Source organism: Trachypithecus francoisi, unplaced genomic scaffold, assembly GCF_009764315.1.
Source record: "Trachypithecus francoisi isolate TF-2019V2 unplaced genomic scaffold, Tfra_2.0 Lachesis_group12, whole genome shotgun sequence".
Taxonomy (NCBI): domain Eukaryota; kingdom Metazoa; phylum Chordata; class Mammalia; order Primates; family Cercopithecidae; genus Trachypithecus; species Trachypithecus francoisi.
Window position 1 is genome coordinate 78,780,684 of NW_022681457.1, and position 25,675 is coordinate 78,806,358.

Genomic DNA, 25,675 nt, shown 5'->3' on the forward strand with positions numbered 1-25,675 from the left:
TTCTTAGAGATGGAAATAGCAACTTACATTTGTTAAGAAATGTCTATTTTTCCAGTACTGTCAGAAGTGTATTTTACACATATGTACTACAGGTTGGGCAGCCCATTCCTTAATCTGACTGACACTCAAAGGAAATGCTCTCTGGAACATTTCAGATTCTGGATTAAGGGTATCCAACTGTTGAGTATGATACAAATATTCCAAAATCCAAAAGCATCTGAAATGCAAAACACTTCTGGTCTCAAGCATTCAGGTAAGAATCTCAACCTGTATTATCCCCATCTTACAAATGGGTCAACTGAGGGAGAGAAATGCCCATGGCCACATATAAGTATGGAATTAAAACCCAGATAGTCTGGGGCTCCAGGGTATTTCCTCTTAACCACTGCATTATTTGATAGGAATAATTAGATGAGCCCACCAACTCCCTGGAAACCAAGTCATGATGAAAAGTTCCTGGCAAATGAAACATTAACATAAATGGTACCAAACATGCTATTATCAAAATGTTAACAGAACCAACCAGAGTAGCTTTCAGAGCCAGTTCAGCTACATTCCCACTATGCTGAGACTCCTTTGCATCTTCTATCTTCTCTCTAATTTCAGGTAGCAGTTCCTTTAGTTCCTCAATTTCTTTCTTGTATTCAGCAGACAATCCTTCAGCCTCCTTCACATGCTCATTTAGTACAGCTAAAAAGAATAAAGTGATTAGTAATGGCACAAAAAAGAATTGTTACTATCCCTTAATTGCTGGATCCAACCAACATCACCATGAAGCAGCTGGTCTTCACTCACCCATTCTCTTCTCAATAACTTCAATAGATTTGCTGAACTGTGCCACTGCCTCATCATACTGAGAGTTGTACCCATAAGCCAAGCCCAGCTGGTAATGGGTCTCTGCAAGGAGACGGTCGTGGGCTTCTAGGTACTGTTCCTGCAGGTTTAGGCAGGACTGGAACTCCTCCACAGCTTGCACATAGTTTTCTAACGAAGAGAAAAAGAAGAGCAAGTAAATGGACAGCATTTAACATAAAATACTTCCAGAATTCAGACCCATCCTACAGGAATGCATCCATACTTAACATTTCATTTTTGCTTATAGTTATTTCCAGGACCCATGGCTATAAAGAATGTCAAAATGACTTAAAAACCTACTGAGGCTGGGCGAGTAATCCCAGCACTTTGGGAGGTCGAGGCGGGCAGATCACAAGGTCAGGAGTTCAAGACCAGCCTGGCCAATATGGTGAAACCCCATCTCTACTAAAAATACAAAAATTAGCCGAGCATGGTGGTGGCTGTCTGTAATCTCAGCTACTCGGGAGTCTGAGGCAGGAGAATTGCTTGAACCCGGGAGGCGGAGGTTGCAGTGAGCCAAGATTATGCCACTGCACTCCAGCCTGGGCGACAAAACAAAACCCCATCTCCAAAAAAAAAAAAAAAAAAACCTACTGAAAGACTTTCTATCAGTGCCACTCAAAGAGACTGTTCATTGTTCCAGGGTCTACAGGGAACCCAGATCTGTCTTTTTAAAGATCAAGTTGGGTTCTAGAGAATCTATTAGAGGAAGAACGAAGGAGCTGAAGAGGGTAGGAGAGTATAAAATGGAAAATGCATTACCAGATTCAACACTAACTTCTCCGAGTTTAAGATGTGCCTGGGCAGCATAAAGCTGGGCTTCTTTTGTTTCTTGCCTAAAAGAAGGAAAGTTGATCAAAACCCTTAACAGTATCTGTCTAAACCTAACTAGTTTCTATTTAACCACCAAGCTCCCAACCCAAGCCTAGAAGCACCAAGAGTTTTACCTTTTAAAAATGATCTTTGCTAAATCCAGCATATCCCAGGCAAGTTCTAGGTTCCCAATCTCCTCCTCTTCATTTTCTTGAAGAGACTAAAGTATAACAAAAAAAAAAAAAAAAAAAAAGATAGGCATCTTTTCAGAATACAAATCTAAATGTGTAACTTAGTGTAGCTTAAAAAAAGTTGATATACGATTCAAAATTTGGACTTTCTCCCTAAAATCTAGAGAATGGGTCCACATACTATCCTAAGTCATGGCCATGTCAGTGGTATTTTAACAGTGAAATGTTGGCTCACATACTAACACACAGGACCCCTAGAATCAAATTTATCCACCCATCCTAGGCATGAATAAAGGGTCCCTAATCCATAACCAAGGGACAGTTATCTATAATAATCATGCCAAGGGCTCGGCATATTGGGTCATGCCTATAATCCCAACACTTTTGGAGGCTGAGGCAGGAGAATCACTTGAGGCCAGGTTTGAAACCAGCCTGGGCAGCATAGCAAGACAGCCGACTAAACAAAATAAGAGAACAAATCAGCCAGACATGGTGGCAAACATCTGGAGACCTAGTTATCTGAGATGAGGCCAGATTCCTTGAACCCAGGAGGCTGAAGATACTGTGAGCCGTGAACGTGCCAGTGCACTCCGGCCTGGGCAATAGAGACAGAGATTCTCTCTCTTAAAAAAATAACAGGCCAGGCACAGTGGCCCACGTGCTTTGGGAGGCCGAGGTGGGCGGATCACAAGGTCAGGAGATCGAGACCATCCTGGCTAACACGGTGAAACCCAGTCTCTACTAAAAATACAAAAAATTAGCCAGGTGTGGTGGCGGGCGCCTGTAGTCCGAACCATTCGGGAGGCTGAGGCAGGAGAGTGGTGTGAACCTGGGAGGTGGAGCTTGCAGTGAGCCGAGATCGCACCACTGCACTCCAGCCTGGGCGACAGAGCGAGACTCCATCTCAAAAAAAAAAAAAAGAAAAAAAAATCATGCCTAAACTAGGTAAGCTACAGTCCTGCAAATTAGCTGGGCGTGTTGGCACAAGCCTGTAATCCCAGCCACTTGAGAAGCTGAGGTGATCACTTAGGCTCAGGTCTAGGCTGCAGTGAGCCATGATCATGATTACCCCACTGTAATCCAGCCTAGGCAACAAGAGTGAGCTCCTGTCTCCCAAAAAAAGAGAAAGGCTGACAACAGTACTGAGTGGCTAACAACATACCTTGTTTTCAAGGACTGAATCGTTTGGCATTTCTTCAGTCTTATCATTTTCTTTATCATCCTCTTCTGATCCTTCAGTTTCTAGAAGTAAAAATTCCTCAGTATTGAGAATATAACTAAGAACATCTTCTGACTAGTCAGAGATTCTAATACACGTGTCAACCTATATTCAGAGATAGGACAGGCCAGATGCTAATCCAAGTGAGTTAACACCTGAACTGAATATATCGTCAGTGGGTGCAGTCTAGTTCAAGTGTAACCTAGACTAAGAATGTGTAATCTTAGTCTATGGGTCAGACCTTCAGCAAGTAAAAGGCTGTTTCTCTTTTGAAAGTCAACCCGGACCATTCAGAATAAGATACATTGGCCTAATGCCTCTTATTCACAGGCTAGAAGCTCCCATCCACTCAGCCAGAAGCAGATGGAGACCTCAGTCAGTGTTTCTGATAGTTTTTTTTTTTTTTTTTTTTTTTAAGACGGAGTCTCGCTCTGTCGCCCAGGCTGGAGTGCAGTGGTGCAATCTTGGCTCACTGCAAGCTCCGCCTCCCGGGTTCATGCCATTCTCCTGCCTCAGCCACCCGAGTAGCTGGGACTATAGGCGCCCGCCACCACGCCCGGCTAATTTTTTGTATTTTTAGTAGAGACGGGGTTTCACCAAGTTAGCCAGGATGGTCTCGATCTCCTGACCTTGTGATCCACCAGCCTCGGCCTCCCAAAGTGCCGGGATTACAGGCGTGAGCCACTGCGCCCGGCCTCTGATATCTTTAAGCCATTCATTTGATAATACTAACAGCCTGGGAAAGCACCAAAGTTAAATTATTCCAGTCCATTCTGATCAAGAATGCTCAAGAGACTAGCTTTCCCACAACTGAGCTGTGGAGCAAAAAGCATAGTCCTTACCGACTTACACCAATGAGCATGCCACAGACTCCAGCCAGCTCTAGCACATACAGAATTTGAGTAAGAAATACTGTAACCCCTATTTTACTCCTATACCTTGTTAATGACACCTCTAAAATCTGCAGCCTTATCAACACTATATCTCACCATATTGAATACACTCACAAGTCAACCATCTAAAGGTCAGGCTCCTAATCAACACCTCTACTGTCAGTGATTAGACAAATCAACGTTAAATGATTAAAATAAGCTTTTTAATACAAACAACTCATGAATTGGATATAATGTACCTCTCTCTGCCATCTTTCATTATGCATTTTTAACACCAGCGAAAGAGCTCAAATACTAACACCCTACAATGGGAATATAAAAATGGCAATTAGGCCTTAGAGCAATAGTCAGGTTAAAGGAGTTTTACCAGCAGCAACCACAAAAATATTCCATTTTCAAAGCAGCTTAGAAAATACTTTAACAAAAAAAATAAAAAATAAAAAAAAAATAAAGAAAATACTTTAACAAATTTATTTACTGAGGACATCAGGGCATTGCCATTGATACCTGGGCACAGGTTGGGAAAGGTTTTAAAGTAATGGCAACAGCTACCAGGCGCAGTGGCTCACACCTGTAATCCCAGCACTTTGCGAGGCCAAGGCGGGAGGATCATGAGGTCAGGAGATTGAGACCATCCTGGCTAACACAATGAAACCCCATCTCTACTAATACAAAAAATTAGCCAGGCGTGGTGGCATGCACCTGTAGTCTCAGCTTCTCAGGAGGCTGAGGCAGAAGAATCGCTTGAACCTGGGAGGTGGAGGTTGCAGTGAGCCTAGATCATGCCACTGCATTCCAGCCTGGGTGACAGAGCAAGACTCCGTCTCCAAAAAAAAAATTAATGGCAATGGCTTTCTCCTTAACCTAGCTCCCCACCAATCCTTGAAGATGGTACCGATTCCTCAGGAGGACCTCAGGAGAACATTCTTCTGAGGCAATTATAGGAATTTTAATTTAAAAATCTGATGTAAAACTTCCAAGTAATTAAGATATTTTGTTTCAAATTAGAGGTTGTCTTCTAGCATTCTGGCATGAATAGGAAGAGATACCAGATAAGAATAGAGGATAACAATATCAATTTAATTTTTCCTACACATTGAGAAAATGAAGTATTTACTTTGTCAATTATCCTAATAAATATGTAAATCTACTTCAGCTTTTCTGCGTATTCTGCTAGAGGATGGGCGGAGGTAATAACACCACCCATCTGGTCTAACTTTGGGGAACTAAGCCCAGACCCACTTGGAAATTTGGATATGAAAAGATAATGGTGTATGGTGGGCCAGGTGCTATGGTTTACACCTGTAATCCCAGCACTCTGGAAGGCTGAGTCTAGTGGATCACCTGAGGTCAGGAGTTCGAGACCAACCTGGTCAACATGGTGAAATTCCATATCTACTAAAAATACAAAAAAGTTAGTCAGGCCTGGGGACATGTGCCTGTGGTCCCAGCGACTCAGGAGGCTGAGGTAGGAGAAATGCTTGAACCTGGGAGGTGGAGGTTGCAGTCAGCCGAGATTGCACCATTGCACCCCAGCTGGGCATGATGATGCACACCTCAGCTGCTTGAGAGGCTGAGGCAGGAGGATGGCTTCGGCATAGGAGTTTGAGGCTGTAGTGAGCCATGACTGTCATGCCACTGCACTCCAGCCTGGCAAAAGAGCAAGACTCGATTCAAAGAGAAATGGAACAGACCAATTATCTTTATTAGAAGGAAATGTACAGCCCAACACATGGCAAAGAGTCACGAGGTGACAGTAAATAAGGTTTTAATTTTTAAGGGAAAAAACTGCTTGGAAGATTTCTGCAGAATGGTGCTGCCACATAAAGGAAAATAAAGCACAGAAAGTGGTTGAGTACTCGAGCCAGAAGTTTGGGTACCCAGCCTTCTCCTTACTGTGTGACTAGGGGAAATTACTTAAACAGAAGTTTGGGTACCCAGCCTTCTCCTTACTGTGTGACTAGGGGAAATTACTTAAACCTTTTCTCCCATTTCTTCTTTTGTAAAGTATGGAAAACTGTATTGTCTTTACAAGCAGAACAATACCTGATATACAACACCAAAAGATGCAGCATATGAAAAGCCTGGGGCTTTTAAAATATAGTTAATTTTTAAAATAAATGACAAAATTTCTTTTTGTTTTTTTTTGAGATAGAGACTTGCTGTGTTGCCCAGGCTGGAGTGCAGTGGTGTGATCTCGGCTCACTGCAACCTCACCTCCCAGGTTTACGCCATTCTTCTCGTTCAGCCTCCTGAGTAGCTGGGACCACAGGCACACGCCACCATGTCTAGCTAAATTTTGTATTTTTAATACTGGCCAGGCTGGTCTCAAACTCCTGACCAGGTGATCCGCCCACCTCAGTCTCCCAAAGTGCTGGGATTACAGGCGTGAGCCACTGCACCCGGACCACAACAAAATTTCTAAATGAGTGCAGGAAAGCGAGGAACACTGTCACCTGGCCCACAACAAAATTTCTAAGTGAGTGTAGGAAAGGGATGAACACTGTCTTCTTCGATGTGTGGTAACTTGGGAAGAATAATATATTCAAGGCAGATCTCCGTTTGGATTCAGTACTATGACCCTCAACAAGTCATGTAACCTTTAAACTTCAACCTCATCACTATAACTTGGGCACTACTACCTACCACATAGTATTGTTTTAGGATCAGATGTAACGTATGTGAGAGCTGTAACAATGTTAATTATGATCCTACTATGACATCTCTATCGTAGCTTACCATTCAAGGTCTTAGGAGTCAGTCAGCAGAGCTTGCTCACAATCATTAAGATCAAGACATGGGAGTTTTGTTTTGGGTTTTTTTTTTTTTTTTGGAATTTAGTTCTGTGCTTTTTTCCATAAAGAACTCCTAAAGCTCCATAAGAAACCCAATGGTGCTACCATTTTAGCCAATTCATTTCCAGTTACTGAGCCTATGCTGGCTGGAGTACAGGGACCTGCACATAGGTGGAAGGAAGTTTACAAGAATGAGCTCAAAGTATTGAAGATGGGTCTCTGAAAATCTAAAACTGAAGAGAACTCTTGAAGTAGTCTGGCAATTACAAGAAGTAACAATTAGTTGGAATATACCTGTGGTTATTAATGCCAATGTTAGATGAACTTTATATACAGTAGAATCCTCAAATGATAGCAAAAGTCAGACTTGCCAGTTATGTAGTAATTAGAGGCTTATACATCTTAATGAAATTTAATCACAATTAGACCAATAGCATTATAGAAAGCATCCACGCTTTATAATATTCTAAGTAACAAAAAATTCAGTTTAGCAGCCGAAGCAAGCATGAAATGAGGAAGGAAAGCAGCAAGACAGCTAATGGTTCTGTTTTTTGTTGCCTTGGGGAAGGTGGTGGGGGGCCTGTTTCAACTAATGTGAATAAGCCTCTAAACACTTCCTGAAGACTTAAAGGTAGAGAGGAGCACCAGAATTCTTTAACTCTGGTGATACAACAGTCAAGGTTAACTATCTTCATTTAAATGGCATGCCTGCTTCAGTGTACCAATTCAGTGGATTCTACTGCTCTGTTCCTGCTTCCTAACACACAGAAAAGGAGTCATGTGAACAATAAATTTTAAAATCCAGAGGCATGCAAGTGAACATCCATTCAGCATTCTCTGCCAGCCTACTAGCCCACTATTTCCCTACCTACCCCACCCCTCATCTACCTTTTCCATCCCACTTTATTGGCTAGTATGATGCAACAAGTTACTGATAGCTAGCCAAGTCTCAGAAAACACAGAGGCCTATTTTGCAGTTAGTAAAAATGTTAGTTTATAAGCCAACAAAAGAACACTTGCTGCTTTTGATTTAACTTACTTGACTAGCACAACCTTGTTAAACTACCCCCCTTTGCATTTAGCCCTTTCCTAATCCAAAGGCAGACGGAAAATCCTGAATGGAAGGCTGACTTTTACCCATAATTAGTGAGTCAAATCCAGAATGTACTCCACCCACTGTAGCTCTTGCATATCCCGGTTACCTTCACCCTCTTTCATCTGTTCTTCTCTCTCTTGTGTCTCTTCATTAGCAGCTATCTGAACTTTGTCTTCAGTTGATTTCTCAGTAGCTCCCTGGGCTACCTTGGTATCAACCCCATCTCCAGCTGCCTCACACTCTTCTACAGACAACTTAGTCTCCTCCTGACTAGGAACCAGCTTTGCCCTGACCTTCTCCTCTAGTCCTGAGCCATCTTTTGTTTCTGTCAGTCTTTCTATAGAAGTCTGTGGTTCAATAGGAGTCTGATCTCCTACAGCTGACGGTCCATTGACTGCACCATCCTTAGAGAGAACTGTAGCCTCCTGCCCAGGCTTTTCAGAGACTTCTGACCCAGCCTCTACAGCTGAGGCCTCTGCAGCCTCTGTTGTCACCTCTGGTGACTCTTCAGCAGGTGGCACTTCTTGACCTACCAGTTGTTCAAGAACCACCTTTCCTGCCTCATTTTCAGAGGTAACTACCTTCTCCTCTGGCTCATCCCCACCCACATCCACTGGCTTGACTGTCGGGTCTAAAGACTCTGCTTCTAACTCCACTGCAGTGCCCTGCTTTTCTAGAGTCACCACAGGTTGCTCTTCTGAAACTTCTTTTGGCTTCTCCTCCATGCTCACAATTACCTCTCCCTGCTTCTCCTGACCTTTTCCTCTGCACTCTTCTTGGACATCAGTTCCAGAAACTGATTTTTCTTCCTCAGCATCTGGTGCTTCCTGTTCTGGCTTCCCAGAAGTAACCTCAGCTTCATTCGGTCCTTCTGGTGCTGTTCCTCCTTTTGCCTCTTCAGAGGTTTCAGTTAACCAATCTAGAGTCAAGTCAACTTTTTCCTGTGGCTCCTCTGCAGATTCACTTATATCCATATCTTCTCTTCCACCCTTCTTCACTTCACTGTCCTGTTCTTTATCAGTTTCAGGCTTTGCCAAAGACTTGTCTTCTGTTTTTTTGGCTTCTTCTTTTTCTCCCATGGCGTCATAAACCTGTTCTCTCAACTCTTCCCTTGCTTCCTCTACATGGTTAAAGAACATGAAGCATAAACATGTCTTCGAGTTTAATGATAAAGGCATAAATGGAAACTAAAAATACATTCCCTTTAAACCCTCAAAAAGCCTACCAAGTTTCAGCAGATGGCCTAAAAATTATCTGCCCCCTAGAGAAAAGGAAAGGGAGCGTTCCAGCTTGCAGAGCAACTTATTGCAAAAGAAACCCAAGCTTGTTAAACTATTGTTTTACTTGAGCATTCTGATTACCAGTTAGGTAAGAGATGCCAAGTTTTTCATTCTCCCCCAACTGATATGTAAAACTCTAGCAGCCAAATTCAGCTTAGAAATTATGTAATTTTCGCAGACATAAAAAATGTACAAGGGCTCTAAAAGTACCGCTATTAAAATAACTGAACTGCACAGGCTGTTTTAAAAAAATTTGCATCAGAAAAATATTTAAGGTTGTAATAGTATTTAAAACACCAATTTAATCTTGCTTTTATCTTTTTGGTTTAAAAAACCCCAACTGAAATAACCAAATTTACTTGAGAAATTAAGTTATTCTCTTAGAAAAATCTGGTGTCAGTTTCAGTAAACAGCTACCCCCACTGCAATCTCTACCAGATGCAGGCATCACCCCAAGCATCTTAGGAGAGACCATCCAGGACAGGTAGAGCCATGTTTCCACCACTGTATACAAGAAATATACAACGTCGCATCTCTTGAATGTCACATGCAACTCCACATACCATCTATATTATCATTATTTTCTGCCAGAGATTCATCTTCTGTTTTTTCTCCTTCTTCCTCTTCCACATGCACACCTTCCAAGGCATTTCCCAACACACCATTCTCCATTCTAGGAGAACAAGAGAAAGCACCAAAGGTTTGATGGCTAGAACCTAGCAATTTTTTCTAAGACAGAAAATATAGTCCTGTATGATATAAAAGCAAGGGAAGAGTAAGCCAAGCGCAGGCAATATATAACTATATTATATTCAAGGAAGCAGTGATCAAAACTTTAGTAATATAAATGAAGACTGCAAGAGCACTGAAAGGAAATAAGCATACTCTACTCCTCCATCCAGCCGCTGAAAAGCGTGATGTCTCTTGTCAAAAGAACAAGACCTACATGCATTCCATTTGTAACAGAACCATACTGTTTCCCAAACTCTATATCCACCCATTTCTCTCAATAGCCAAAAATGCTCTAGCAAGATTTTCATGGCAAATCATGAGAAAGTTCTGTATGATTATGAGATTAAAAACTTACCAGAGGCCAGGCACGGTAGCTCACGCCTATAATCCCAGCACTTTGGGAGGCGGAGGCAGGCAGATCACCTGAGGTCGGGAGTTCAAGACCAGCCTGACCAACATGGAGAAACCCCGTCTCTACTAAAAATACAAAATTAGCTGGACATGGTGGCGTAGGCTTGTAATCCCAGCTACTCAGGAAGCTGAGGCAAGAGAATCGCTTGAACCTGGGAGGCAGAGGTTGCAGTGAGCGGAGATCGCACCATTGCACTCCAGCCTGGGTGACAAGAGTGAAACTCCGTCTTAAAACAAAACAGGCCAGGCGCGGTGGCTCAAGCCTGTAATCCCAGCACTTTGGGAGGCCGAGACAGGCGGATCACGAGGTCAGGAGATTGAGACCATCCTGGCTAACACGGTGAAACCCCGTCTCTACTAAAAATACAAAAACTAGCCGGGCGAGGTGGCGGGCGCCTGTCGTCCCAGCTACTAGGGAGGCTGAGGCAGGAGAATGGCGTGAACCCAGGAGGCGGAGGTTGCAGTGAGCTGAGATCCGGCCACTGCACTCCAGCCCGGGGGACAGAGCGAGACTCCGCCTCAAAAAAAAAAAACAACAACTTATCAGAACTGGGCCAGGCGCAGTGGCTCGCACCTGTAATCCCAGCAGTTTGGGAGGCCGAGGTGGGTGAATCACCTGAGGTCAGGAGTTCAAGACCAGCCTGACCAACATGCTGAACCCTGTCTCTACTAAAAATAAAAAATTTTTATTAGTCCCAGCTACTCAGGAGGCTGAGGGAGAAGAATCACTTGAACACGGAAGATGGAGGATGCAGTGAGCCAAGATCATGCCACTGCATTCCAGCCTGGGTGACAGTGAGACTCCATCTCAAAGAAAAAAACTTACCAGAACTGAGATTAAATAGATGACATCATTTGCTAGTTTGTATACCCTAAACAGAACTTATTCTGGTTAATAAATTCTGATAGAACATAGCCAAGAACTTTTCAATAGTAAGAGTCTTTTTTACTCGACAGTCTCACCTGCTAATTCTTTCCAGTTGTCCTCTATTCAGTCCTTGTTTTGAGCTAGCTCACAGTGCTTTTAAGCATTCTCTCCCTACATTGAACTTTGGATCATTTACTATTGGAAAGATCTTTGCTCCTAATGACTCCAGAAGTCAAAATTTAAATATAACTACTAATTGTATCAAGTGCCATTCACAACTTCGATCACTACTTCAAGCTCCTTCAAAACTCTCTAGGTAAAAGCAATCTTGCTTAGTTCCTGTGAAATCTCAAAGCTAGTAAACAATCGTAACAAGGAAACTTCAGTTTTTAAATACAACATCCATACCTTGCCAACTCCAGAAGTGATTTCCCATAGAAAAAGAAGGCTTCTCCACACTCATTAGCTGTCTCTCCATACTTCTTACCTCTACAAAGAGAATAAAAATCTAAAATCTGAATTACCATCTAGTCTAAAACATTTATTTCTAGTTCTTCAGTTATAAATTGGTATTTCTCCAGTAACATACTCCTAGGAAACCAATGCCCCTCTTGCTTTCAAGTCAAGGTCAAAGCGACGTTAAACAATGCATGAAAATCTTGTATGCTCTTTATCAATATATAACATATACACATCGTAAGTGAAATAATTGTGCTATAATTAGTAATATATAATGTTGGGCCAAACAACCCTAAGGTATTAATAGGTATTCCTCCTGCTAAAAGACGGATGTCAATATAGACCAGAATAGTTAAAGGACCTTTGGCTGGGACCTAGAGGATGATTAAGGCCCATGGAAAGGCATGATGTAAAGTGCAGAATATCTGGAGCTGTTTTACCTGGATTCAAATCCTACCTTTAACCCATAACTAGCTGTAAGACCTTAGACAAATTATTCTCACAGTGCCTTAGTTTTCTCATCTGTAAATGGGAACGTTAATAACTGTTTGTTCAAAGAGCTGTTGCAAGAACTAAATGAGTTAATGTATGTAAAAGCACTGAAAACAATGTTTAGACAACAAATAGCACTGTGTATAAGTCTTAGCTATTAAATTTAGAGAAGGAAGGACAAAAATTACTTAAGTATAATAAATGAAAGGAGAAGGCCAGGCGCGGTGGCTCAAGCCTGTAATCCCAGCATTTTGGGAGGCCAAGATGGGCGGATCACGAGGTCAGAAGATCAAGACCATCCTGGCTAACACGGTGAAACCCTGTCTCTACTAAAAAATACAAAAAAACTAGCCAGGCAAGGTGGCAGGCGCCTGTAGTCCCAGCTACTTGGGAGGCTGAGGCAGGAGAATGGCGTGAACCCAGGAGGCGGAGCTTGCAGTGAGCTGAGATTCGGCCACTGCCACTGCACTCCAGCCTGGGCGACTGGAGTGCAAGATTCCGTCTCAAAAAAAAAAAAAAACAAAAACGAACAAATAAATGAAAGGAGAAAGTACTTTTCTATGTAAGGTAAGAAGACTGGTTTTCATGGAGTGAAATACTGACAGAATTCTGCAAAGCCAGGCCAACTAATGGCCTAAGAGTCTATTGAGAGTAAACAGAGAATCTAAGCAGTAAATTGTGATGGAGGTCATGTTTAAGGGTAGTCTCCTAGATTAGAATAGGACATCTCAAATTTTCTTCCTAAATACCCTTAATGGCAGGAAAATGTGGGAATACTGACCTCTCCAGTAATCTGGGAAAAATAACCTAAGAAAAAAGTGTTTATGTGTGCTTAAAAACTTAGGTAACATTTTATGTTGTAAGACAACCATGCATTTTTAAATAAAAATACGTAATTCAGCTGGACACAGTGGCTCACGCCTGTAATTCCAGCACTTTGGGAGGCTAAGGCAGGTGAATCACCTGAGATCGGGCATTCGAGTCCAGACTAACCAACATGGAGTAACCCCATCTCTACTAAAAATACAAAATTAGGCAGGCGTGGTGGTGCATGCCTGTAATCCCAGCTACTCGGGAGGAAGAGGAAGGAGAATCACTTGAACCCGAGAGGCAGGGGTTGCAGTGAGCTGACATCGTGCCGTCGCACTCCAGCCAGGGCATCAAGAGCGAAACTCCGTCTCAAAAAAAAAAAAAAAAAAAAAAAAAAATCCCTAAATACTACCAGATAAAATTTGGTCTCTACCCTACCAGAGCTCCCATTCATTAAGCTCAAGCAGAGAGGAACAAGAGGACAGGAATCAGACAAGAGATTATTGCAGATATCCAGGAGTAAGATTCTGTTCTGGATATTGGGAGAGGCAGTAGGGGGTTAGGAAAAGAATGGAATGATATTAAGCGTCAAACCTGAAACCCACAAATGCTTTGTTATAACCATTTCTTTTATAAGGAACATTTAACTGTACGTAATCAACTGTATGTAATATATGTAATGACTGACCTTCAATTCCAATTGCTAATACTATATTTGATGAAACTAACTCAAACCTAGCCAAAACCAAAAGCCTCATGCTTGAAGATTTAGCTTTTTTTTTTTTTTTTCCCTCTCAGATAATGGAGGTACATTAAAGTCTTTGGGGAAAATAAATGATCTTTAAGGCCCTAAAGCTAACCTTTTACTCCAGGATATAGGTCTATATAGCTACCTGGTGGTAGCTACCAACTTCTAAGCAATTCCAACAACAGTGCTAAGAATGTATGAAAAATGTGCTGGCCGGGCGCGGTGGCTCAAGCCTGTAATCCCAGCACTTTGGGAGGCCGAGACGGGCGGATCACGAGGTCAGGAGATCGAGACCATCCTGGCTAACACGGTGAAACCCTGTCTCTACTAAAAAATACAGAAACTAGCCGGGCGAGGTGGCGGGCGCCTGTAGTCCCAGCTACTCGGGAGGCTGAGGCAGGAGAATGGCATAAACCCGGGAGGCGGAGCTTGCACTGAGCTGAGATCCGGCCACTGCACTCCAGCCTGGGCGACAGAGCAAAACTCCGTCTCAAAAAAAAAAAAAAAAAAAAAAAAAGAAAAATGTGCTAAAAATGTATGAAAAAATGCTGTGCTAATAATAGCACTATCAATCATGACTTGCTTAGGCCTAAAGAGTTTCCATAGACACAAACTTCCAGTGTTAAAATTGGGAAAGTCAGGCTGGGCTCAGTGGCTCACGCCTGTAATCCCTTTACAAAGCACTTTGGGAGGCCAAGGTGGACTAATCGCTTAAGCCCAAGACTTCGAGACCAGCCTGAGCAATGTGGGGAAATCCCATCTCTACAAAAAAATACAAAAATTAGCTGGGCATGGTGGCACACACCTGTGGTCCCAGCTACTGGGGAGCCTGGGAGGTTGAGGCTGCAGTGAGCATGAGACTGTGCCACTGCACTCCAGCCTGGATGACAGAGACAACAAAAAAAGGCGGGGGAGGGTGGGGAGAGAGGTCCTAGACAAACCAAGACAAGGTATGGTCACCTAAATTAGCAGTGATTGAAATATAAATTACATTACTCAGGAAAATGAAAGGGTGGAATTGCTTGGTGATATTTAAGTTTTACACTTACAGTTACTGGTACAAACCACATGAAAAATAATCAAATGTTTTAAACCTCTTGCTCTTCATGTTTTTTCCCCACAAAATAACTTTTTATAACTCAAGGTTTATTAGAACATAATATTACATCATAGCAAAATATACAATACTTACAAAAGGCTAGCTGCTTCCTGGAATGCATTGACAGCTGCTGGAATATCCCCCATCACCAGATGTTTCTGTCCTAAACCCAATAGTTTCTTAGCTTCACTATCCACATCCAGACTGCAAGAAAAAGATTTTTTTCTAGTGTCAAGTACTGTTTAAATCAGTATTATTTGAATACCTGCTACATTTGAACAATAGTTTAATTTTTTTAAAATCTTTGGACTACTCTGGCAAGGCCTGGCTAACACACTTATTTACCATCACAAAAATCAAAAGAAATCTTAAAGGCAACATTCCCAGAAGCTTGACTAGAATATTTTCTCATAACGGCTCATCTACTCACAAAGCCTGTATGTATATTACTATAAATATTTGCTAATTAAGCAACAAAAAAGGTATCATAAAAGAACCATAAATTCATACAAATTGTACTAGCTAAAAGAATTATGAGGAAGCATTTAGGTCAATAGGGCAAGAGGCAGTGATTTTAAGATTAAGACAATGTAGTATTGGCATAAAGAAAAGCAAATGGATCAAATAGAACACAGAGTACAAAAACAGATCCACGCATATACAACTAATTGAAATTTTGACAAAGGTACCAAGGAAATGCAATGGGGAATGGATAATCTTTCTAACAGATGGTGCTGGAGTAATTATAAATCCACATGCAATAAAGTGAACCTCAACTGTTATCTATACCTCATACAAAAATTAATCTGAAATGGATCATAGGCTATCTAAATATAAGATTTAAACCATAAAATTTCTACAAGGAAATAAAGGATAAAATCTTAGTGACTTTGGGTTTGGCAAAGATTTCCTGAATATGAAAGAAAAAGCACAAACTATTAACAAGAGGGAAAAAAATCAATAAAGTAGACATACCATTAAAATGAAAAACTTTTGATTTTGAAAGACACTGTTATAAAAACAAAAAAGGCAAGCCAAACTCGTAGAAAATATATGCAAAACTTCTGATAAAGGACTTGAAAATATATAAAGAACTCTTAGAATGCAATAATAAAAAACAATCCAATAAAAAGGGGGCAAAAGATTTTAACAAACATATCATCAAAGATACATGGATGGCAAATAAGCACATGAAAAGATGCCAACATTATGGGTCACTCAAAAAAATACAAACTAAACCCATGATAAGATACTGTTATACTCACTATAATGGCTAAAATTTTAAAAGACTGACCACACATCAAATGATGGTGAGGATGTAGGACAACTAGAACTCTCAAACACTGCTGGTAATAATGTAATGATAGAGTAACTTTAGCAAATAGTTTGGGCGTTTCTTAAAGTTAGATGTATACCTACCATATGATCCAGCCATTCCACTCCTAGGTATGGACCCAAAAAATGGAAATGAATGCCCATACAAAGACTTGTACACAAATATTCACAACAGCTTTATTTGTAACCCAAAAACTGGAAACCCAAATGGATAAACAAATTGTGATATATCTACATCATGAAATGTCATTCACTAATAAAAAGAATGAACTATTAATACACGTGGTAACATGGATGAATCTCAAAATAATTATGCTGAATCAAAGAAACTATACAAAAAGAAACAGTACTTACTGTATGATTCTATTTAGATAATATTCTACAAAATGCAACCCATCTTCAGTGACAGAAAGCAGATTAATGGTTGCTGGGGAGGGAATGAAGTACAAAGGCACATGAGGAAACTTTGAGGATGAATATGCTCATTATCTTGATTGTGATCACGGTTTACAGGTGTATAAACATATGTAGAAACTCATAATTGTTACTTTAAAGTTATGTGCAGTTTCCTGTGTGTCAATTAGACCTTTATTTAATGTTTCTTATAGCTTTAAGAAAAACCTGGGTCAAAAGAGCAAGAGTCAGTGATATTCTAAGTTCCATTAATGAAAACCAAATTATTTGGAAGGATAATCCCTCTTAATTCAATCAACAATACTTGGGCACAATTCAAGACATTGTGATTATAACAAGAATGAGCTAAGACCACATGGACAATGTCAAATTGAAGCAGAGAACTTAAGAAGGTAAGCCAAAAAAAAAAACAAGGGAAAAGCACTCTAGGGCAGAGGTAACAGTAAGTTCAAAGCTCTAAAAGAAGCTTGCTTAAAATATTTGAAAAACAGAAAACTTTTCTAGCTAGACTAAGCTGGGGAAGAATATGGGAAATAAAAGGGAAGAGGGAGAGAGCAGCATCATGTTAGTATAGACTTTCTAAGACAGAACAAGAATAGAACTGGGAAGAAAACCAGTTGGAAAGAAAGTCTGGCCGGGCTGCGGTGGCTCATGCCTGTAATCCCAGCACTTTGGGAGGCTGAGGTAGGCAGATCATAAGGTCAGGAGTTCGAGACCAGCCTGACCAACATGGTGAAACCCCGTCTCTACTGAAAATACAAAAGTTAGCGGGCATGGTGGTGTGTGCCTGTAGTCCCAGCTACTCGGGAGATTGAGGCAGAAGAATTGCTTGAACCAGGGAGGCAGAGGTTGCAGGGAGCCGAGATTGTGCCACTGCACTCCAGCCTGGGTGACAGAGTGAGACTCCATCTCAAAAAAAAAGAAAAAGTCTAAGGCTGAGCATGGTGGCTCATGCCTGTAATCCCAGTACTTCAGGAGGCCAAGGTGGGAGGCTCACTTGAGCCCAGGAGTTCGAGACTAGCATCTCTACAGGAAAATACAAAAATTAGCTGACATCACAGTGTGCACCTGCAGTCCCCGTTACTCGGGAGGCTAAGGCAGGAGGACTGTTTGCACCCAGGAATTCAAAGCTGCAGTGAACTAAGATCATGCTGCTCCACTCTAGCCTGGGCAACAGAGCAAGACCCTATGTCCAAAAAAACAAAAAAAAAAACCACTCTTTCTCTATTTAAAAAAAAAAAAAAAAAGGAAAGAAAGAAACCGTAAAAATCTAGACAAGAACCTGAAGAATATTAGAGGTTTGATTCTGAATATACTTATTTTAAAATCTGCTAATGGGCAGGCGCAGTGTTTCAAGCCTGTAATCCCAGCACTCTGGGAGGCTGAGGCGGGCGGATCACGAGGTCAGGGGATCAAGACCATCCTGGCTAACACAGTGAAACCGCGTCTCTACTAAAAAATACAAAAAACTAGCCGGGCAAGGTGGCGGGTGCCTGTAGTCCCAGCTACTCGGGAGGCTGAAGCAGGAGAATGGCATAAACCCGGGAGGCAGAGCTTGCAGTGAGCTGAGATCCAGCCACTGCACTCCAGCCTGGGCGACAGAGCAAGATTCTGTCTCAAAAAATAAAAATAAAATAAAATCTGCTAATGGACTAGGTATATAATTTACTGAATAAAAGAGTCAGAGATAAAGCAAACGTTTTTTGTCCTGGGCAACTGGTATTAAGTGTTAATAACGGACTATGTAGAAATTTTACCTACATTTAAACCCTAGGATCTATACCTCATAAAATTATTGAATCATGGCCGGGCGCGGTGGCTCAAGCCTGTAATCCCAGCACTTTGGGAGGCCCAGACGGGCGGATCACGAGGTCAGGAGATCGAGACCATCCTGGCTAACACGGTGAAACCCCGTCTCTACTAAAAATACAAAAAAACTAGCTGGGCGAGGTGGCGGGCGCCTGTAGTCCCAGCTACTCGGGAGGCTGAGGCAGGAGAATGGCGTAAACCCGGGAGGCGGAGCTTGCAGTGAGCTGAGATCCGGCCACTGCACTCCAGTCCGGGCGACAGAGCGAGACTCCGCCTCAAAAAAAAAAAAAAAAAATATTGAATCATTACCCCCACTTTACAGATGGAAAACTCCATATTAATGGCAGCGATTCAAATCTACACAATCTAGATGAAAAATTCTAGAACAACATTGCCACTGTTGATAAAAAGTCAACTGAAGGAAAAGTCAGTGAGAAACAAGGCAATCAATTACTATACAGTATTTAGCTTTGGATATGTTAATTCTGAGATCCCTATTAGGCCTCCAAGATATTATAAGGGAGAAATTTGGGAGAGATATGGGGACTAGAGATACAAATGGGAGTCAGGTACTTAAAGCTACGGGACTTAACCGAGGAGAATACATAGGGAGTGGCTACTAATAAAGAGGTTGTAGGACTGGCTGAGCCCTGGAAGCCTTCCAACATTTAGATAGGGGAGATGAGGAAGAACAGGGGTTGGGGGGAATAGCCAGTGAAGGAAAAGAGACAAGAAAATAGTATGAAGTAAAGTAACGGGGCTGGGCACAGTGGATAGCCAACAGAGCGAAACCCTGTCTCTACTAAAAATACAAAAAGTAGCTGGGCATGGTGGTGCACGCCTGTAATCCCAGCTACTTGGGAGGCTGAGGCAGGAGAATTGCTTGAACCTGGGAGGAGGAAGCTGCAGTGAGCCAAGATCGCGCCACTGCACTCCAGCCTGGGTGACAGAGCAAGATTCCATCTCAGAAAATAAATAAATAAATAAAAATAAAAATAAAAAACGTAACAGGAAAAAGTAATGGGAGTAAATGGATTGGGTCAAATGTTACAGACAAGATTAACTCAGAGAGCTGAGAAATGACTACTAGGAATATGGATGGTATTAAAGACTGTAAACAAGACTATTTTAGTAGAAGGGTAGAGAAAAACTTGATTGAAGTAGCTTCAATTAAGAACAAAAGTAGTAGTAGAGAAACAGAGTGGACACCTCTTTCACATTTTCCTGTCAAAGAAACTGATGTGAGGTAACAGATGAAGGCAAGTATGAGGGGGTCAACAAACGGTTAAACCTGATGATACCTAGTGGGTTGATGTAAGTAATCTCATAGGAAACAGTAGTATTGTTGCATAGAGAACTACAGGAGTTCTATTATTAAGTAAATGATGAATGGGATCTTGTGAACAAATGGAGATGTTGGTGTTATGTAAGAGCAAAGAAACTTTGATGTCAGGATCCTTTACACTGTTACATTACTGAAGCCCTCCAAAAGCCTCTGTGTATGCAAGTTACATCTATCAGTATTCGCCATACTGAAATTAAAACTAAAATAATTTTAAATATTTTAAAATGTTACATGTTAATAACATGACTTTCTCTGAAAAATAACTCTTCCAAACAAAAATTTGGTGAGAATAGTGGCAATGTTACATTTTTACAAATCTCCTAAATGTCTGTTAGTAGAATAGGATTTCCCTATTCACTATTCTGCAATGTTTTCTTTTCATTAAAGTACAAGAATATCTGACTTGACATAGATATGTAGTTGGAAAGGGAATATTTAGTATTTAAATAGTCCTTTCAGATAACTGGATATTCTTCTGTTACCACAGCCAAACCCAACAGAGTGGTCATTTGTCTTTTAAAAAAAAAAAAAAAAAAAGGTCTTGCTCTGTCACCCAGGCTGGAATGCAGTGGCACAATAGCTCACTGCAACCTCCACCTCCTGGGTACAAGTCATTCTTGTGCCTCGGCCTCCCCAGTAACTGGGATTAAAAGCGGGCACCACCACACCCAGCTAATTTTTGTATTTTTAGTAGAGACTGTTTCACCATGTTGGCCAGGCTGGTCTCAAACTCCTGACCTCAAGTGATCCACCACCTTGGCCGCCCAAAGTGCTGGGTTTTTTTTTTTTTTTTTTTTTGAAACAGCCTCTCACTCTATTGCCCAGGCTGGAGTGGCGGGATCTTGGCTCACCATAACCTCTGCCTCCTGGGTTCAAGCGATTCTCCTGCCTCGGCCACTTGAGTAGCAGGGATTACAGGCGCATGCCACCATGCCTGGCTGATTTTTGTATTTTTACTAGAGACAGGGTTTCATCATGTTTGCCAAACTGATCTAGGACTCCTGACCTCAAGTGATTCTCCCACCTCACTCAGCCTCCCAAAGTACTGGGATGCAGGCGTGAGCCACCACACTTGACCAACAAGTAGTAATTTCTTACAGGTTAGTTGTACTGTACAATCTGAAAACACTGATAAACTTCTCATACTGGTACATTAAAAACCAGTCTATCTTGTATTCTAGATCTTCTACTTATGAATGATTACATAAACCCAAGGTCACAGCAGCAGTACTCACAATAAAAAGCAAGGAAATTCTGACACACCACAACATGGATGAACGTTAAGAACACTATGCTAAATGAAATAAGCCAGTCACAAAAAGGTAAATATTCTATTATTCCATTTATATGAGGTACCTAAAGTAGCCAAATTCATAGAGACAGAAAGCAGAATGGTGGTTGCTAGAGGAGACAGAAAGAGGGAGTTTTTACTGGGTAATAGTTTCAGATCTGCAAGATAAGATTGGGTATACAACCATGTGAATTTACTTAACACTACTGACTTACACACTTAAAAAGATGGAAAATTTTATATTATGTGTATTTTACAACTTAAAACTCAATTTCATCAGAACAGTCAAAGTATGAGGATACTGTCAGTCTCACAACAGCAGTTGATATATAACTTATCCAAAATTTTTATTTTTCATGTGAAAGCTCACATTCTAGGCCAGGCACGGTGGCTCAAGCTTGTAATCCCAGGACTTTGGGAGGCCGAGACGGGCGGATCACGAGGTCAGGAGATCGAGACCATCCTGGCTAACACGGTGAAACTCCATCTCTACCAAAAAAAACAAAAAACTAGCCGGGCGAGGTGGCGGGCGCCTGTAGTCGCAGCTACTCCAGAGGCTGAGGCAGGAGAATGGCGTGAACCCGGGAGGCGGAGCTTGCAGTGAGCTGAGATCCGGCCACTGCACTCCAGCCTGGGCAATAGAGCCAGACTCCATCTCAAAAAAAAAAAAAAAGAAAGCTCACATTCTATCACTAGCACCGATTCTGACAGTTACTTCCCTTAAAGTGACAGGCTCACTGTATTCATTTTGGAGAAAACATCTGCTAAGTATCAAGTCTAAATAAAAGTTTGTCTGTTGGTCATTCTTTCAAAAATAAAACTTTTGAATAAAACATTCTTTCCAATAAAAGCCAGTAAATAAAGTTACATGAAAAAAGCTCAATCAACTCAATTAAAATCACACAAGGGCTTTTCATAAAGAAAACCATTGTACCTACTTTTGATATGCTGAAGCGCTCCATCCATAATTCCTATTTTGCCAGGTTACCTTAAAGCCACATAGTCAAGGACTGAGAATTAATAAACTTAAGTTTGTAATGCTTCATCATGGACATTTTCTAAGTGAAGGTGATAGTGAAGAACACAAGAATTGCTAGTACTGTTTGTTGCCACTGCCTTGATTTATGTTAAGGCAACAGCAGGTTTATCCACCATTACTTTTGCACGATCAGTGCCAGTGGTCAAAATGGCAGTCTTGTTACTACAAAAACAGTTTTGATCTTACATTATCCCTGAAAGAGTACTTGAGACCCCAAGGGTATACAAGAAAAAAACTTTGAGAACTGCTGAATAAGAGCATGAACAGGCATTCAAAAGGAGAGAATATATGGCTACAGATTTATGGCACAGTGTTAAGAAATGTCTCTTAGTATTGTTTTTCAGTGAACAAACAAAAATCCAGAACCAAACATAAAACAAAGGAAAATCATCAGGTAAAAGCAAGATGAGGGGTATGGTGTTGACTGTTTAAGAAAATATAAAGAAAAAGTTGATCAACTGGGTGCCGTGGCTCATGCCTGTAATTCCAACAACTCGGGAGGCTGAGGAAGGAGCATCATAGGGAGGCCAGGAGTCCAAGACCTGCCTGGGCAACATAATAAGACCCTGTCCCTAAAACACACACACACAAAAAACTTAGTCTGGGAGGCTGAGGCAGGAGGATCTCTTGAGCCCAGGAGTTTGACGCCGCACCAAGCCAAGATCAGGACCCACTGTCTTGAGTGGCTGAACAATACCCTGCCTGAGTGGCTGAACAATACCCTGACTCAAGGAGGAAAAAAAAAGGAGGAAAGATTAAGCAGTTCAGCAGAATGGGAAAACAACTTGACCGGAGAAATGCGGTGTAAGTGCCAATCAAAACTAAAAACACACTTTAGGTCAGAGGTTATAAATTTAAAGTGAGACTAATAATGTATTTCCCAACCATTCTTCATGTTTCTCTCAGAATCAGAATATTCTGCTCCTCTAAAAATCAAATGCTTATGCCAAGCATGGTGGCTCACGCCTGTAATCCCAGCACTTCGGGTGGCTCAGGTGAGAAGATGGCTTGAGCCCCAGGAGTTTGAGGCCAGCCTGGGCAACATGACAAAACCTCATCTCTAAAAACAAAATACAAAAATCAGCCAGGCATGGTGGCACACATCTCTGATCCTAGCTACTCAGGAGGCTAAGGCAGGAGGATCACCTGAACCCAGGGAATGTCAAGGCTGCAGTGAGCCACAATTGCACCACTGTATTCCAACCTGGGCAACGGAGTTTAATACTGATGATTACATATCAAGCACTGTGTTTTGGGTAGCCTAGCTTCATTTAGTCAGTCCAGAAACTTAAATACCACGGTTTAAGTAACCCCCTTAAAAGTATTGTGTTTAGGATCAATCCTAAACAGTATTCAGTATTCATACCACCCAAATACCAGATTAACTCACAAGACATTCTGTTTTGTTTTGTTTGAGATGGAGTTTCGCTCATCACCCAGACTGGAGTACAGTAGTGTGATCTTGGCTGACTGCAACTTCTGCCTCCTGGGTTCAAGTGATTCCTCTGCTTCAGCCTCCCAAGTAGCTGGAATTACAGGCACTCACCACCACACCCTGCTAATTTTTGTATTTTTTTAGTAGAGATGGGGTTTCACCATGTTGGCCAGGCTGATCTTGAACTCCTGACCTCAGGTGATTCACCCACCTCGGCCTCCCAAAGTGCTGAGATTACAGGCATGAGCCACTGCACCTAGCCCTATTTTTTTCTTTCCTTGTTTTTGGAGACAGGGTCTTACTCTGTCACCCAGACTAGAGTGCAGTGGCTGGATCACAGCTCACCACAACCTCGACTTCCTGGGCTTCCTACAATCCTCCTACCTCAGCCTCCCCAGTATCTGGGACCACATGCAAGTGTCACAATGAACAATTAAAAAAGTTTTTTGGGAGGGGGGAGGGATTGCATTGGGAGTTATACCTGATATAAATGATGAATTGAGGGGTGCTGACGAGTTGATGGGTGCAGCACACCAACATGGCACAAGTATACATATGTAACAAACCTACACGTTATGCACATGTACCCTAGAACTTAAAGTATAATAAAAAAATTTTTTTTAAAAATTTTTTTTGGTAGAGATGGGGTCTTGCTACGTTGCCCAGGCTGGTCTCAAACTCCTGGGGTCATGTGATCCCCTCAGAGATGGAGGTCTTGCTTGGCCTCTCAAAGTGTTGGGATTACTAGTGCAAGCTACCACACCCAGCCAAACAGTATTTCATAAGATTTATTTTAACCCTTTTCCCGTTTAGGAAAAAAAAAAAAAAGTACAGCTCACTGCCAGCTCTCATTTAATTTTACATAAACGTGTTCTTTGAAGCTGAAGCAAATCTGACTTTCAGTGTGAAAATAAAAATATAAAACTGTTCTTGGAGTTATTTTATTTATTTATTTATTTATTTTTGGAGACAGAGTCTCACTCTGTCACTTAGGCTGGAGTGCAGTGGCACAATCCTGGCTCACTGCAACCTCAACCTCCGAGGTTCAAGTGATTCTCCTGCCTCAGCCTCCAAGGTGGCTGGGATTACAGGCGCCCGCCACCACGCTCAGCTTAATTTTTGTATTTTTAGTAGATACAAGGTTTCACCATGTTGGCCAGGCTGGTCTTGAACTCCTGACCTCAAGTATCAGCCCACTTCAGCCTCCCAAAGTGCTGGGATTACAGACATGAGCCACCATGCCTGGCCGGAGTTATTTCTCAACACAACATCAGAATCGTCTATTTCAGAAAATTTGGATTCATCAAATGAATCTTTGGCCAAAAACCATTTGAGAATAATGTTAACATGATACACAGGAATGCTACGTTTTCTAGGATTTGACATTTCTAGTGATTGAGAATTGCCATATTTTGTAAATGGAAATACATATATTACATATATACATAAAATCGATATATTAGAGTGATGTGAAAATAATAAAGGAGAGCCATTTCATGGCATTTATCACTGGGTAAATGCTGCAGCCCCAAGCACCACCGGCCAAGTATTCTTGGGGCAAATGGGAAAAGGGTTAAATAACCAAGATGACAATGGGATTTCAAACATGAAAAACATAAAACCCTGTAGACACTTAAAAAATGTATTTGTGGGCCAGGCGCAGTGGCTCAAGCCTGTAATCCCAGCACTTTGGGAGGCCAAGATGGGTGGATCACGAGGTCAGGAGATGGAGACCATCCTGGCTAACACAGTGAAACCCCGTCTCTACTAAAAAAATACAAAAAAAACTAGTCGGGCGAGGTGGCAGGCGCCTGTAGTCCCAGCTACTCAGGAGGCTGAGGCAGGAGAACGGCATAAACCCGGGAGGCGGAGCTTGCAGTGAGCTGAGATTTGGCCACTGCACTCCAGCCTGGGCGACAGAGCGAGACTCCGTCTCAAAAAAAAAAAAAAAAAAAAAATATATATATAATATATATATATATATATATATATTTGTGGCCGGGCAGCAGTGGCTCACGCCTGTAATTCCAGCACTTTGGGAGGCTGAGACGGGCAGATCACCCGAGGTCAGGAGTTCGAGACCAGCCTACCAACATGGCGAAACCCTGCCTCTACTAAAAATACAAAAATTAGCCGGGCGTGGTGGTGGCGTCTGTAATCCCAACTACTTGGGAAGCTGAGGCAGGGGAATCGCTTGAACCTGGGAGGCAGAGGTTGCAGTGAGCCAAGATCGTGCCATTGCACTC

The 25,675-nt window shown here is 41.8% G+C and overlaps 1 protein-coding gene across 4 annotated transcripts in view; it reads right to left on the minus strand.

Annotated features, from left to right (window-relative positions):
- The window catches only part of NASP (nuclear autoantigenic sperm protein), a 40,547-nt gene that overhangs the window by 3,397 nt on the left and 11,475 nt on the right, over positions 1-25,675 (minus strand). Inside the window, exons 3-12 of one of the 4 annotated variants that reach the window (XM_033226607.1) lie at positions 16,451-16,523; positions 14,855-14,965; positions 11,562-11,642; positions 9,706-9,815; positions 7,969-8,982; positions 3,022-3,101; positions 1,803-1,888; positions 1,618-1,691; positions 796-984; positions 524-690 (exon numbers count right to left, since the gene is read on the minus strand). In XM_033226607.1, the coding sequence (XP_033082498.1) occupies positions 524-690; positions 796-984; positions 1,618-1,691; positions 1,803-1,888; positions 3,022-3,101; positions 7,969-8,982; positions 9,706-9,815; positions 11,562-11,642; positions 14,855-14,965; positions 16,451-16,523 (1,985 nt within the window). The remainder of the gene's footprint in view (positions 1-523; positions 691-795; positions 985-1,617; positions 1,692-1,802; positions 1,889-3,021; positions 3,102-7,968; positions 8,983-9,705; positions 9,816-11,561; positions 11,643-14,854; positions 14,966-16,450; positions 16,524-25,675) is intronic. The other 3 variants (XM_033226608.1, XM_033226609.1, XM_033226610.1) reach the window with 3 other exon arrangements.